General features: G+C 38.2%; 1 protein-coding gene and 1 long non-coding RNA gene across 3 annotated transcripts in view; both read right to left on the bottom strand.

The window, feature by feature from the left end:
• Positions 1-13,067, bottom strand: part of ldlrad4a (low density lipoprotein receptor class A domain containing 4a) — a 180,273-nt gene that overhangs the window by 36,583 nt on the left and 130,623 nt on the right. Inside the window, exon 1 of one of the 2 annotated variants that reach the window (XM_087295532.1) lies at positions 3,875-4,235. The exons of the other annotated variant lie outside the window; for it this stretch is intronic. Coding sequence (XP_087151658.1) covers positions 3,875-3,995 — 121 coding nt within the window. The 5' untranslated portion in view covers positions 3,996-4,235. Of the gene's footprint in view, positions 1-3,874; positions 4,236-13,067 lie in introns of those variants that run through there. 2 annotated transcript variants of the gene reach the window in all.
• LOC147839572 (uncharacterized) lies at positions 5,485-12,009 on the bottom strand. Its single transcript, XR_015516589.1, has 2 exons — positions 11,356-12,009; positions 5,485-5,743 (listed from the first exon to the last, which is right to left on the bottom strand). It is a non-coding gene; the product is annotated as an uncharacterized LOC147839572 (long non-coding RNA).

The following is a 13,067-nucleotide window of genomic DNA, read 5'->3' as shown; positions in this document are numbered from 1 at the left end:
AGCCCAGCCATTTGTGAGCAGGAAAGCTAGAAAGAAAGATCGTGCAGCACTACTAGCGATGCAACAGTGCTGTTCCACACGGCGCTCTATTAATAGCTGGGTTCTGTTTTCACTGGAAATAGCCGTATGGTGGAAGGCCTTTGTCAGATAAGATAAGCAGCCCTTCGCTCTCAAAAACCTCAGACGGAGACTGTGCCTAAATCAGCAGACAGAACAATGGCTTACATACGGTCAGACCTGAAAAAGACAGCAGGGAAGAAAGCTCCTAGAATCACAAACGCAATAAAAATGCGATCTAATCCACCCGTTTGAGCTGAATGCTAAAGCTAATATGTAACTGATTACATTAGCATGGTTAGCATGCTTTGTTTTTTTAGCTTTGTGTATGTGTGCTGTGTCACTGGCTCCCCCAATTTTCCAGCTGCCCCGATGCAGCCAGCACTGCAGCAGAATCTGAGCGCCAAGTCACCATTCCACTGTCTGCACGGGCCATCCCGAACACCACAGCACAGACACAGGAAGCCACAAATGCACTCTAACATTCACGTGCAGACACACTTATAGTGTTGGTGTGTCGTCTCATTCAGAACATTCACACAGAATTTACACTAAGACCATTCTGCAAACGCATATAGGCAATTTAGTCCTAACAAAATAAATAAAGGAATATAGTGCATCTATTGAAAGCGTACGGGTCATATTTAATCATTAATTAATTAAAAATTTATCAAAAGCTGGTATTAAGAAATTATTAAGAAAGCAAAGTTTATTTTAAGATCATTTAATTTGGTTGCACTGGCTAATTTCATTACAATTAAGCTAATTGTTTTTTATTAATGCAACAAACCGTTATTAAAAAGACCTTCAATTTGTGATTATTTAATTAAAGTCAATTGTACTACAATCATGAAAAAATATAATAATTAAAACTCAATTAGGGAGCTGAAAACTGCCATAGATCCTTCATAATTCTGAGGTTCTCAAAAAAGAAAAGTCATCAGAAACAAGTCAATTGTTGTCAATTTTAATGTTGCTGTGACTTAATAAAACGAGACATAAAATAAACAAAAACAGATTAATAAGATGTTGAAAGACATATTTTTTAAACAAGCCCTCAATATGTTATATTAGATTACAATTATCAGTTTTCTGGTATTTAATGGCATGGAAATCACCAAATGCAGCCTTATAAATGAACACTTTAAAAACTCTTTACTCTTTAAATAATCTGTTAAAACATAACCAACCTAAAACGGGTCTATGAGAATGTTTTGGAATATAAATGAAAAAGTAATGTAATTTGCATTACTGCAAAATTGGGACTATCACCAAATACTCCCATGAAAATTACGCACAATTCAAATGGCGGATAAACAATTCAATACTCCTAACAGTGCATCATATACTTTATACAATGTTTAAGAGCTGCACGATATAAAATTACACATTGCGATTCTTTTATTCTGCGATATATATTGCAATATGAATACAATTTCACTAGATGAGTTGAATACATGTTTGTACACTATCTATCATTTTAGATTAATTGGGAAGATTCAGTAGGGGAGTGCATAAACTAAAATAAACAATCTACAAGCATAGTTAAATTCAATTAAATATGCTAATTAAATAAACAATGTTTTATTGTTTTCCGAAAGTCGAAATGTATCTAGGTATACAGTGATTGAATAATCAAATGTAAAATATTACTGCATAGTCTTTATTATATAAATAATTCAATAAAATAAATCATTATTAATTTTTTTGAAGTTACAAATGGTACAATTTCTTATGCCTGAATGCTTTTAAAACCCTCACACAGTCACGGGCTTCAAAAAAAAAAAAACACTGATCAATTATAATCCAGACTCAACAGTGCATAAGCTCGTGATGTGACTACTGCGAATGATCGCATTGTGATATTGATGCTGAAACGATATATTGTGCAGCCCTACCATGCATTATTAATAATGATTATGATTATTAATTACATATTACTATTATTTTCTAAACACACAAATCTTCTCTCTTCTCATTTTATTTCAATGTAGCCCTCACTAGCCAAGGGACATCGCATATGCATCATACATCTAACAGAACAGAAATCAATTCAAGTTCATGAGCAAATGAAAAGTTTCTAGGGCAAGACATCAGTGCCGTCTACCAGGGGGCTTTGAGAAGAGGGATGATTCTTTCATTTGAAGGTTTACTTTTAATAATTCATCCCATTTGCGGCAGAAATAGCCAGTGCGAGTACTGATTATGACAGCCTCTTTTGTCCTCTGTGGATTCAGACAGCCCAGAGTCTCAGCCGGACTTGAGTAAGACAGTCTGGGCTGAAATGGGGGGAAGGGTTGACTGACTGACTGACTGGCTGCCCGCTCCAGACCGCAGTGAACCAATTCCCAGCAATATCGCCAGTGGATGTACATGCAGCTTTGAGGTCTTCAGCAAAACTTCACCCCGCAGCTTCCACTTTGTAGTTATTACGACATTGCAAACCGTTCCACGAAGTGATATCACATGCATTCAACTCGTATAGTAGAAACGCAGGTGGAAAATGTTATTAACTGTCTGGTAATGGTGAAAACTAGAGGTGTGTTTATCTGCAACCAAGCTAAATAGATAGAGTTGAAGAATGTCTGCGCTATGGCAAGCCCCTTTAACATTTGTCCTCAAAACTATTTTTTAAATGAATACCAGAGTTGTATTAAAGGCAATTCATTATATAATATCACTCATTCCTGAAGGGAAGCAGCACTCCAATTGTTCCTTGGAACAATTCAAAACTTCGAATCAAAGTTTTTAATGGAAATTTAAATATGCAAGTACAAACACATGATAGATAAAACAGGAACTGTAAACTAGTGGTATATAAAGTTACAAATAGCAACCTGGATAGACACTTGTCTCTCATAAAGGAAATTCTGTGCACGTATTGTGCGCAGTTATGTCTGTACACCATTATAACATACTGTATATAAAGCAAATCAAGCGTGAGAAAACAAATTCAACATTATAGCTCTCCTGCACATCCATTATCTTAAAAGCACTGTCAGTAGGCACAAGTCAAACTGCATTTGGACAGAAAATGCATGCTTACATCTGCAGAACATCCTGATAACTAAAATGATGTGGCTTTGACAGTGCACAGCTTGTCAATGGGGCTAGCATATAAACACTAATTAGGTGCTAGAGGCTGATTTAAATGCATACTAGTCAATATACTTGGTGTAACATTTAACAGACAGTTAGTTTTAAGGAATAAAAGTCGAAGCGGCGTGCCATATTGTGCGCAGCCCCCACAGCAACACCAGCAATATTCAACTGATGCATCGAGTTGTGTTCCAGTGCCAAACACTCCCAGACGCTAGAGTCATCAGCAACACTCATTAATTAATCAAACTGTTTAAAATAGACCGAGGCTTTATCAAAAAGTCGGTTTTGATGATCACGTCTGATTTTGAGGGGGCTGAACGAATAGTTTAATACGCCACAGCCAGATTCGATGGTTGTGCAAGTGATACAGTAACAAATAATGCGTTTATACTGTACAGACTCGAAATCAAAAAACATTCACATTCAGAAGAACCATTCATTTGTTTGGGAATGACATATTCGCACAGCTTGGTGCCAAAATAACGGATTCGGAACTGCTACATAGTTACATTCGACACATCTTCGAATGCGGAGCGAATTAAAGGAATGAATCTAAACCGCTACATTGTCAGCAGGATGAGTCGAGTGCGCTGGCTCTAAAAACATTGTTTTCCTTCGTCACGTCTCAATTAACGACCAAATGTAACAGTTTTAGCATTCGCCTTCCATCCTCTCCGCATTCGAAAACGGCTGAAGAAAAACCCGCCCTACTTACATATATCCATTCCCTGTGGCTGGGAGAGGGTGCAGTTGCAGGAACATGTGTCATTTGAGTTGGCGTTGTTGTTATTGTTGTTGTTGCTGGAGCTGCTGTCCGGGACCGTGATGTTTCGCATGGGGGCTCGGGGAAGTGACGGGACGGGGGGGAAGAGAGCCGCCGGTCGCGGCCCTCACATGAACTGAGGAGCACTTCCACAGCAGCGGCGGCGGCGACGGCGGCAGCAGCCTGCGGTCTCGGTGCACGCGTGTCTCATGCCATTCCCGCGACTCTCCGACGCAGTTTCGGCTGCTCGACTACGGTAAATACGTTCCCTTCATCTTGACGGTCTTATCCTCTCGCGTTCATTCAGAAGAATGGCTTTCTGTGACGGACTCAGACTCACAGCCCACCTCCTCCTGCGCCTCCCTCCTCCGAGAGGGGAGCAGCTCCAGACAGACAGACAGGAGCGGTGGGAGGGGAGACTGGCGCTGACAATGGCGGTGGAGAGAGAGAGAGAGAGAGAGAGAGAGAGAGAGAGAGAGAGAGAGAGAGAGAGAGAGAGAGAGAGATCGACCCTCAATGGCACTGTGTGTGTGTGTGTGTGTGTGTGTGTGTGTGTGTGTGTGTGTGTGTGTGTGTGTGTGTAAAGGCGGTTAGAATTACACACACACACACACACACACACACACACACACACACACACACACACACACTCATTAGTGCCAGCCACGACCAATCAAGGCAGGCATTGAAGAGGCTTTAACCTTGGGCTGACCCCACAGTCTAGCAGATATTCAGCAGATGTGTCAGACACCCCCCTTCTTTCCCAAACTGTCTGCGGTCTATAAATATATCCGGGCCGGTTTGGTGTGGGGAATGTCCGGCTGAGTGGGCAAAGTGAAGTAAACTAAGTTGGTGAAACGCAGTGCCCCCCCGAAAAGTATTCGGACACTTAAGTGTCTCTCGAGTTGCATCGCCTTTTTAATGACACGGCATTGAAAAATATTTAAGAGTCATACAATGCGCATATGAATTATTTATCACAAAATTTAAATGTGTGTGCGCGTGTATACAGTTAAAGTCAGAATTATTAGCCCCCTGTTTATTTTATCCCCAATTTCTGTTTGACGAAGAGAAGATTTTTTTTCAACACATTTCTAAACATAATAGTTTTAATAACTCATTTCTAATCACTGACTTATTTTATCTTTGCCATGATGACAGTAAATAATATTTCACTAGATATTTTTCAAGACACTTCTATACAGCTTAAAGTGACATTTAAAGGCTTAACTAGGTTAATTAGGTTAACTAGGCAGGTTAGGGTAATTAGGCAAGTTATTGTATAACGATGGTTTGTTCTGTAGACTGTTGAAAAAAATTGCTTAAAGAGGCTAATAATATTGACCCTAAAATGGTGTTTTAAAATTTAAACCTGCTTTTATTCTAGCCGAAATGAAACAAATAAGACTTTCTCCAGAAGAAAAAATATTATTAAACATACTGTGAAAATTTCCTTGCTCTGTTAAACATCATTTGGGAAATATTTAAGAAGAAAATAAAATTTATTATATATATATATATATATATATATATATATATATATATATATATATATATATATATATTTTTTTTTTTTTTTTTTTTTTTTTTTTGAATGACGCTATCTATTTTTTGAAGGAAGACAATGTAATTTTGAAATGAATTACATTTTAAATGAATTAATTGTATGAGTTATTTTAAATAAGCTGTATAATACATAAATTATTTGAACGGTACAGGTGAATTGAGTAGACTAAATTGTCCATAGTGTATGAGTGTGTGTGTGTGTAAATGGGTGTGTGGACGTTTCTCAGAGATGGGTTGTGGCTGGAAGGGCATCCGCTGTGTAAAAACGTGCTGGATAAGTTGGCGGTTCATACCACTGTGGCGACCCCGGAATAATAAAGGGACTATGCCGACAAGAAGATGAATGAATGAATGAATGAAAATATTATTTACTGTCATCATGGCAAAGATAAAATAAATCAGAGATTAGAAATTAGTTATTAAATACACTATTATGTTTACAAATGTGTTGAAAAAAATCTCTCTGTTTAACAGAAATTGGGAAAACAATTAACAGGGGGGCTAATAATTCTGACTTTAACTGTGTTTGCTTCTCTCGATTTTTCCTTTTTTAAATTTGTTTAATTTTTTTCTAAAACATAAATTTGGGTGTACTACTTTTTGGACCATTATCGTAAGTTATTTTGTTAGATAAGCTCCACATTTGGCTTCAGTACTGACTAATCTAACGTATAATCACATATATACATTGTATAAATTCCTATTAATAATATGAATTTAAAAGATAGATTTGTGAGGGGTGTACTTATATATGCTGAGCACTGTATCATAATATATATTACATTATGTTTGTAGCAATGTAGCATTTCTATTTGATATTTTTTAGTATTTAAACTATAACTGATTTTATTATTTGTTATTTCTCATTGCATCCTAATTACTTCAATTAACATAAAAGTAAAAGTGTTATTAAACATTAACAAAACAATCATAACTATATGGATTTTGTATTTAGATTACATTACTTAATCATAATTGCAAAACAATGCAACAAATATTAACTTCTTTCTTTCAGTCTTTTTTTCTATATGAGCTAAACATGTTTGTATGACTTTACCACATCCAGCCAACTCTAAATAAAGGAAACACAAACTATCTGTGTGACTAGACAAAACAAGGAACTGTTTATGTCTCAAAAACAAAGGACATGCCGCTTAATTCAGTCATGTTTACAAAGATGAAACGTTTGCGCCATTTAACTGTTGTCGTCTTGAAGAACTGTTTGTCAGACTTGAATGCTAAAATTGGCCTTGTTATGTCTGAAGCCTAAAGAGATGCAGCTCCTGCTTTAGCACCCTCTAGCGGCATCAGAGCCCATTACACCACTGCATTACTTTAAACCTTGCATGGGTGACCTGTTAGTGGCCTACTTTCCCATGTGACCTCTCACTGACGGTGTGATGGTTTAAAGTGTTCCAGGCCAAGCTGTGGTAACAGATATGTGTGAGTGCTGCTGTGAGGATATTTACAACGATAAGACAATCTGTGGTGAGACGAGCTTTCCCTGTATGAGTCGGTCAGAGTAAGGTCAGACAGATAAGAAGAGTTTATGACAACCTCTGGATTTTTAAAAAGTTATGTTACTGGGTACCATTTCAATGACTTAAAACAAGAGTCCGAAAAATGATTCTGTCATCATTTTTATTCACCCTTTACTTTCAATTGAACACAAAAGAAGATATTTTGAACAATGTTAGAAACCTGTTACCATTGACTTTGAAAAACGAAATGAAAAACATTTACTATTAATGTAGGGCTGGGCGAAATTGCAAAAAAAAAATTGCACAAAACATGGTTCTTGTTTCAGTTTGCTGCTGTCTGTTTAGTGTGTTTGCGCTCAAAACTTTTTTTTGTCCAGACGCAATCCAATACAAGGTGACAACAAAATTGGGTTTCGTTTTTCGTTAGTTGTTTGGCGTTGGCTTGGTGTGTCCCACCCCTTAAACAAACCATACCAGAGATTGTTTGGAAGCAGATCAAAACCACTTCTTTATTAGGGTTGGGCCGATAGATAGACAATGCCATCGTCCATCACCGATGACCAATAGACAACACGATGCTGAGCCGGCATCGCCAATCCTCCGCCCCGCCCCCGTCGCAAACCCGCTCGTGAAAAATACACAATTAGGCCCCGTTTACACAAATACGAAAATTATCCACATCCACATCGTGTTTTACCTAGCATTTCTGAACAGCCCTCCGTCCACTGAAAACGCACATCACGTGACCACACACACACAGCCACAGCCAAACACACTGTCTGGCGCTTGTCTGAGCTCCAGAGAGCAGGGCAGGTAAGACGGTTTATCAAGGATGTCCCGCAGGATTGCATCTCACTATAGCTCAACGTGATATTTATTTAATCTTGTCTCTATCTAACGACTCTTCGATCTTTTGAATCAGGTAATGTGTCACAGCATTAGTACACTGCTTCAATCTTTCACTTTCACACTTGTACTTAGTAATTTTAGTGAAAACCGCTAGATGGTTGCTGTTGGTCTTGCACCTTTTTTACCGATCAAGTTTGTCAACGCCATTATAAATGACACAGATCACTCTGCCTATTCATGCCACAGTCCCGCGGAAAAAGTCATTGACAGGTGGTAATTTAAATGTAACCTATCTATATTTATTTATGATTTGTTTATGGGTAAAACAAAAACCAGGGTCCTCATGTATCAACACTGCGTACACACAAAAACTTTGCGTACACCAGGTTTCACGCTCAGAATCGCTCACGTTTGGATTTACTAACGATGAACTGAACGTGGGAATGTGCGCAGCTCCACGCCAGCTTTATGGCTGGCGTACACAAATTTTTTGTGCGTGTCTGTTTTTTTCCATTGGCGACTCCTAGAGGCAGTTGTGTTAAATTGCACTCTACAAAGTGTCTTTGAGCCTTGCATTGACAGCTGTATGAGACGGGTTCATCTAGCAGGTATATAAGGTTTCCATACCATACAGTTGACCAGCCAAACATTAAAGTGCAATTTGCAGCGGTCGCCTGTTTTCCCATTGTAATGGGAGCGATCTACTGCACGCACATTGCTATAAAGACACCATCTGAAGATGAATTTGCATACGTGAATCAGAAACATTTCCATTCAATAAATGTGGAAATAAAATATGATGCACAGACTTATTAATGATTCCTACTTGTCTTTCTCGTGATAAATAGTAGGCAAAATCTGATATGCAGTGGGGGAAAAAAAGGAAAATGAGTTCATCAGACACTGGATTCGATTAGAGTTCGTGCTCAAAAGTGTCAAATCATGTTGACTTGCGTTTTACGAGCTGCGCCACTAAGACTATTAGGGGTAATGCAACATTTTACACATATAAATCACACTATTTCCTGTTTACTACACTCAGTGCGATGTTCAGGCCCAACTGTGTTAAACGCATCAGCTAAACTCTCCCACTCAATATTTTCTTTTGTTATTAATTCCGGTGGACAAACTTGCAAATAACACCGCTTTTCTCCGGTCTACCTCCGAAAGGAGCATCTCTAATTCACATTCTGTTCAAAGTTTCTCTTTTCGCATGCTTTTGCCATTGCTTTTTCTTTTGGTTTTGCCAAAGTAGAGTCATTAGCATATTCATACGGGGGAGGAGGCAGGGAGGGTTTTTGCGCTCGTGCATGTTGTGCTCAGTTTTACGTTCATTCGCATGTACAAAAGAATATGCGTGGGATTCAGCGTACGCAGTGTTTCATACATCTGAATTTTTTTCTGCGTACGCACATTTACAGCTTTGTGCGTACGCAACGTTTTAGTATGATTTCCACGCAAGTCTTCGTACATGAGGCCCTTGGTCAGGTAGTTAAAACGGTAGGCTACAAATAATTAATAAGTTATGACTTAATTATTCATAAATAATTAATTCACCTCTGCCTATGACGACGATGCCATTGTCCATCGCGATGTTTTACATTAGACATCGTACGATGCCAAATTGGTCGACATCGCCCAACCCTACTCTTTATCTGGGTCTCGGTCCAATTGTTTAGTGCGCACCAGACTGCAATTGCTGTATTTACATCTGTCCCGAAGAACCACACCAAAGAAGCAAAAGAATGAAAGATTGAATTGAACCAAACAAAACCGGTGTGAATGCACCACTACACACACAAATATATACATTATACTAAACGAAAAGAAAAACATTACCAAGAATCATATGGCCAATTTAATAAACACTCAAATTATATTCAAATCAGGTTACTAATCAAGCTCTTTTACAGAATCAGCTTCCTCCTTTCAGTGCTCGTCAGTGTCTTTAGGGATGACTCATAGCGTCTGTTGCTGGAGGCCAAGCTTCTTCCAGCTGAGACTCAGACACATCAGTCTGGCTCCGTCACAGCACCTGTGATTGCTCAGGTGGAAGTCTAAATCACAGCGCCGTCAGCATCACATCAGCACACATCAGAATCACCGTTACACCAACACTGCGCCATGTCTGATGTCTAGCCAAAACACTAAATGTGCCTTATATCCGTGGAACTTCAGACTGATGTATTGCACTATGTATCTGGACAGTATAAGATGGGAATAAGCCAAATTGAACTAACTGAAGCCAGAGGACGTCTGCAAAAATAAACTTTTGCAGATACACTAGCGAGAAGCATCTAGTTTCAATAGTGTAATAACAGTACAACTGAAGAAATCAATTTTTCATTTCAAAGTAAAATAAAGATGTTAAAATTTGGCTGCTGCATGCAGCTCATAATGGAATATGTTGCAGACGTTCACAAATAAGTTCAGAAGTAAAAAAAAATATTCAGTTAAATATAAAAACAGGATTAAAAATGATTAACTATGTGGCCTTATGTGTCATATTTTGCAGTGTGTATTTATATAGTGCAGTCATTTCCATACACACATAGTGCTTAACAATCATGAAGGGGAGGAGGGGTTTTTCCACACCACCCCCAGTGTGCAGCATCCACTTGGATGATGCGGCGGCAGCCACAGGACAGCAGTGCCAGTACCTCCAGACCACAGACATACTCGCACTTTCCGCTTCAAGCTGCTTCTGTTCTACTTTCCTAGTATTTACCCATCTTTTGTAAACAAATATTTTAATGTAAATAATCATTTTATTGTAATGGAATATATGCCGTCTCATAGCTTTTCTGACGCAGCCTCCAATCATCTTTAATGTAGTGCAAACGAAGACTGCGTCGGCCCGCACCTGTGCATTCGACACAGAAGTATAAATCAGTCTCAACAGAGTGGGGTCACATGACTCCACACACAGTATGAAAAGTAATGGACTAAATTGACTTTAAAAAATTTGATCAGTTATAGGTTCTGAATGTCAATTTCCCAGCCTTATATATAAAGTTGAAGTCAGAATTTTTAGCCCCCCCTTAGATTTTTTTTTCTTTTTTACATAATTCCCAAATGATGTTTACCAGAGCAAGGAAATTTTCAAAAAAAAAAAAGTCTTATTTGTTTTATTTCGGCTAGATTAAAAGCAGTTTTTCATTTTTAAAAAGCATTAAGGTCAAAATTATTAGCCCCTTCAAGCTATATTTTTTCGATAGTCTACAGAACAAACCATTGGTATACAATAACTTGCCTAATTACCCTAACCTGCCTAGTTAACCTAATTAACCTAGTTAAGCCTTTAAATGTCACTTTAAGCTGTATAGAAGTGTCTTAAAAATATCTAGTAAAATATTATTTACTGTCATCATGGCAAAGATAAAATAAATCAGTTATTAGAAATGAGTTATTAAAACTATTATGTTTAGAAATGTGTTAGTCCCTTTATTAATCTGGGGTCACCACAGCGGAATAAACGGCCAATTTATAAAGCACATGTTTTACGCAGCGGATACCCTTCCAGCTGCAACCCATCACTGAAAAACCTTAATAAACACTCATTCACACACATACACTACAGACAATTTAGCCAACCAAAATCACCAATTCACCTCCGGGGGAAACCGAAGCTTCTGGAGGAAACCCACGCAAACACGGGGAGAACATGCAAACTTTACACAGGAATGCAAACTGACCCAGCTGAGGCTTGAACCAGCAACCTTCTTGCAGTGAGGCGATTGTGCTACCCACTGCACCACCATGCAGCCCTGATTTGTGATATATAACATCCATTTTTATTCTAAAACCATTGGCATTAATATATCTTTAATTACATCTGATATCATATTATTTCATATCATTTATGTAAATGACATTTTAGTAGCTCTTATATTCAAAGCAGTTGTTTCACTTTTTTTTTCATTTTTTACAATTGATTTTGGTTTTAAACCACATATACTTTACCCCTAAATTCTGTATACATTAATTATTTATATGCAAATTAAATAATTTTAGCTTCAAACAAACACAACCCCCATCCCAAAAGTGAACTTCAGAAGATTGAATAAAAAGTTTACTTGATTTATGAATTATTATTACCTTAGAGGCTGGTTTTGTCAGACTTAGCTAAAATCCTTAGACTATTTTGTCTGAAAAGAATAGCTGAATAAACACACACACTGAAGTACAGCACATGAATAGGCAACAGTATTGATTAGGAGTGATTAGTAGCTGCAGTCAGCATTGACTAATGTAATCCTCATTAGCCCGCTCTCTAACTAGACTATCAACCTTGGTAATACCCCAAAATGAGCTACTAAAAGGTACAAAGAAAGAACAGCAGTGGGGATGAATGATGGGAACAAACCAATACAGACGCAGGTTCTTTTGCGTTAGTTTGTGTGTGTGTGCATTTACCTGGTAGATATTGATAGGCTGTAAGGTCATGGGCGGTGAGCGACTGTGCCCCTGGGAGCAATGCAGTCTCTCACTGCCGGTGTGATGAAGTGTTTACATGAAGGGATCACCCTGAGGGGGCGGTATTCATTAACCAGACTTACAGACTCAGACTATTGACTTCTCGCTCTAGACTCTCTCACACACACTTTTACCTTTCACACACTTTCCACAACTTCTGTTTGAGTAGCTGCTCTTGAACCTGGACTTTTGTTATTGAGCTCTGTTTCCACTTAGAGCGCCACAGCACCTCATTTTATTCATTTACAGACTTTACAGACCATACTTAAACTATAGCTCAGGGGAGTCTTTACTGCATGAGTGCTAAGAATAAAAAATGAGGGGAAAAAAAAGATTTTTACATGCTATGAAGAAAATACGAGTTGTGCTGGCAAGTGAAAAACTCACCGTCAACCTGAAACACTCAAAAAAAAAAAAAAAAGATGTTTGCTCTTTGTTCAAACTACTTGAAATGAGTTTAAACTGTAAAGTATGTCAAATATTTTATCAAATCACTAAGTAATGTATTATATTGTCATGTGTATTTAAATAGTGCATTTATTGTGTATAACCATACACTCATAGCGCTTTACAATCATGAGGGGAGTCTCTACATCACCACAAGTGTGTAGCTTCCACTTGGATGATGAGACGGCAAACCACAGGACAACGGCGCCAATGTGCTCATGACACTCATTGGTGGAGTGGCATGGGGATGATTGGGAGGACATGCTGGGTAGGGGCAGATGGAGGGAATTTGGCCAGGACACCCGGTTACACCCCTACTCTTTACT

This window comes from Danio rerio, chromosome 19 (genome assembly GCF_052040795.2).
Source record: "Danio rerio strain M-AB ecotype USA chromosome 19, GRCz13ab, whole genome shotgun sequence".
Taxonomy (NCBI): Eukaryota; Metazoa; Chordata; class Actinopteri; order Cypriniformes; family Danionidae; genus Danio; species Danio rerio.
Note: the sequence above shows the minus strand (reverse complement) of the source record. Positions and strands in the feature narration are given on the sequence as shown.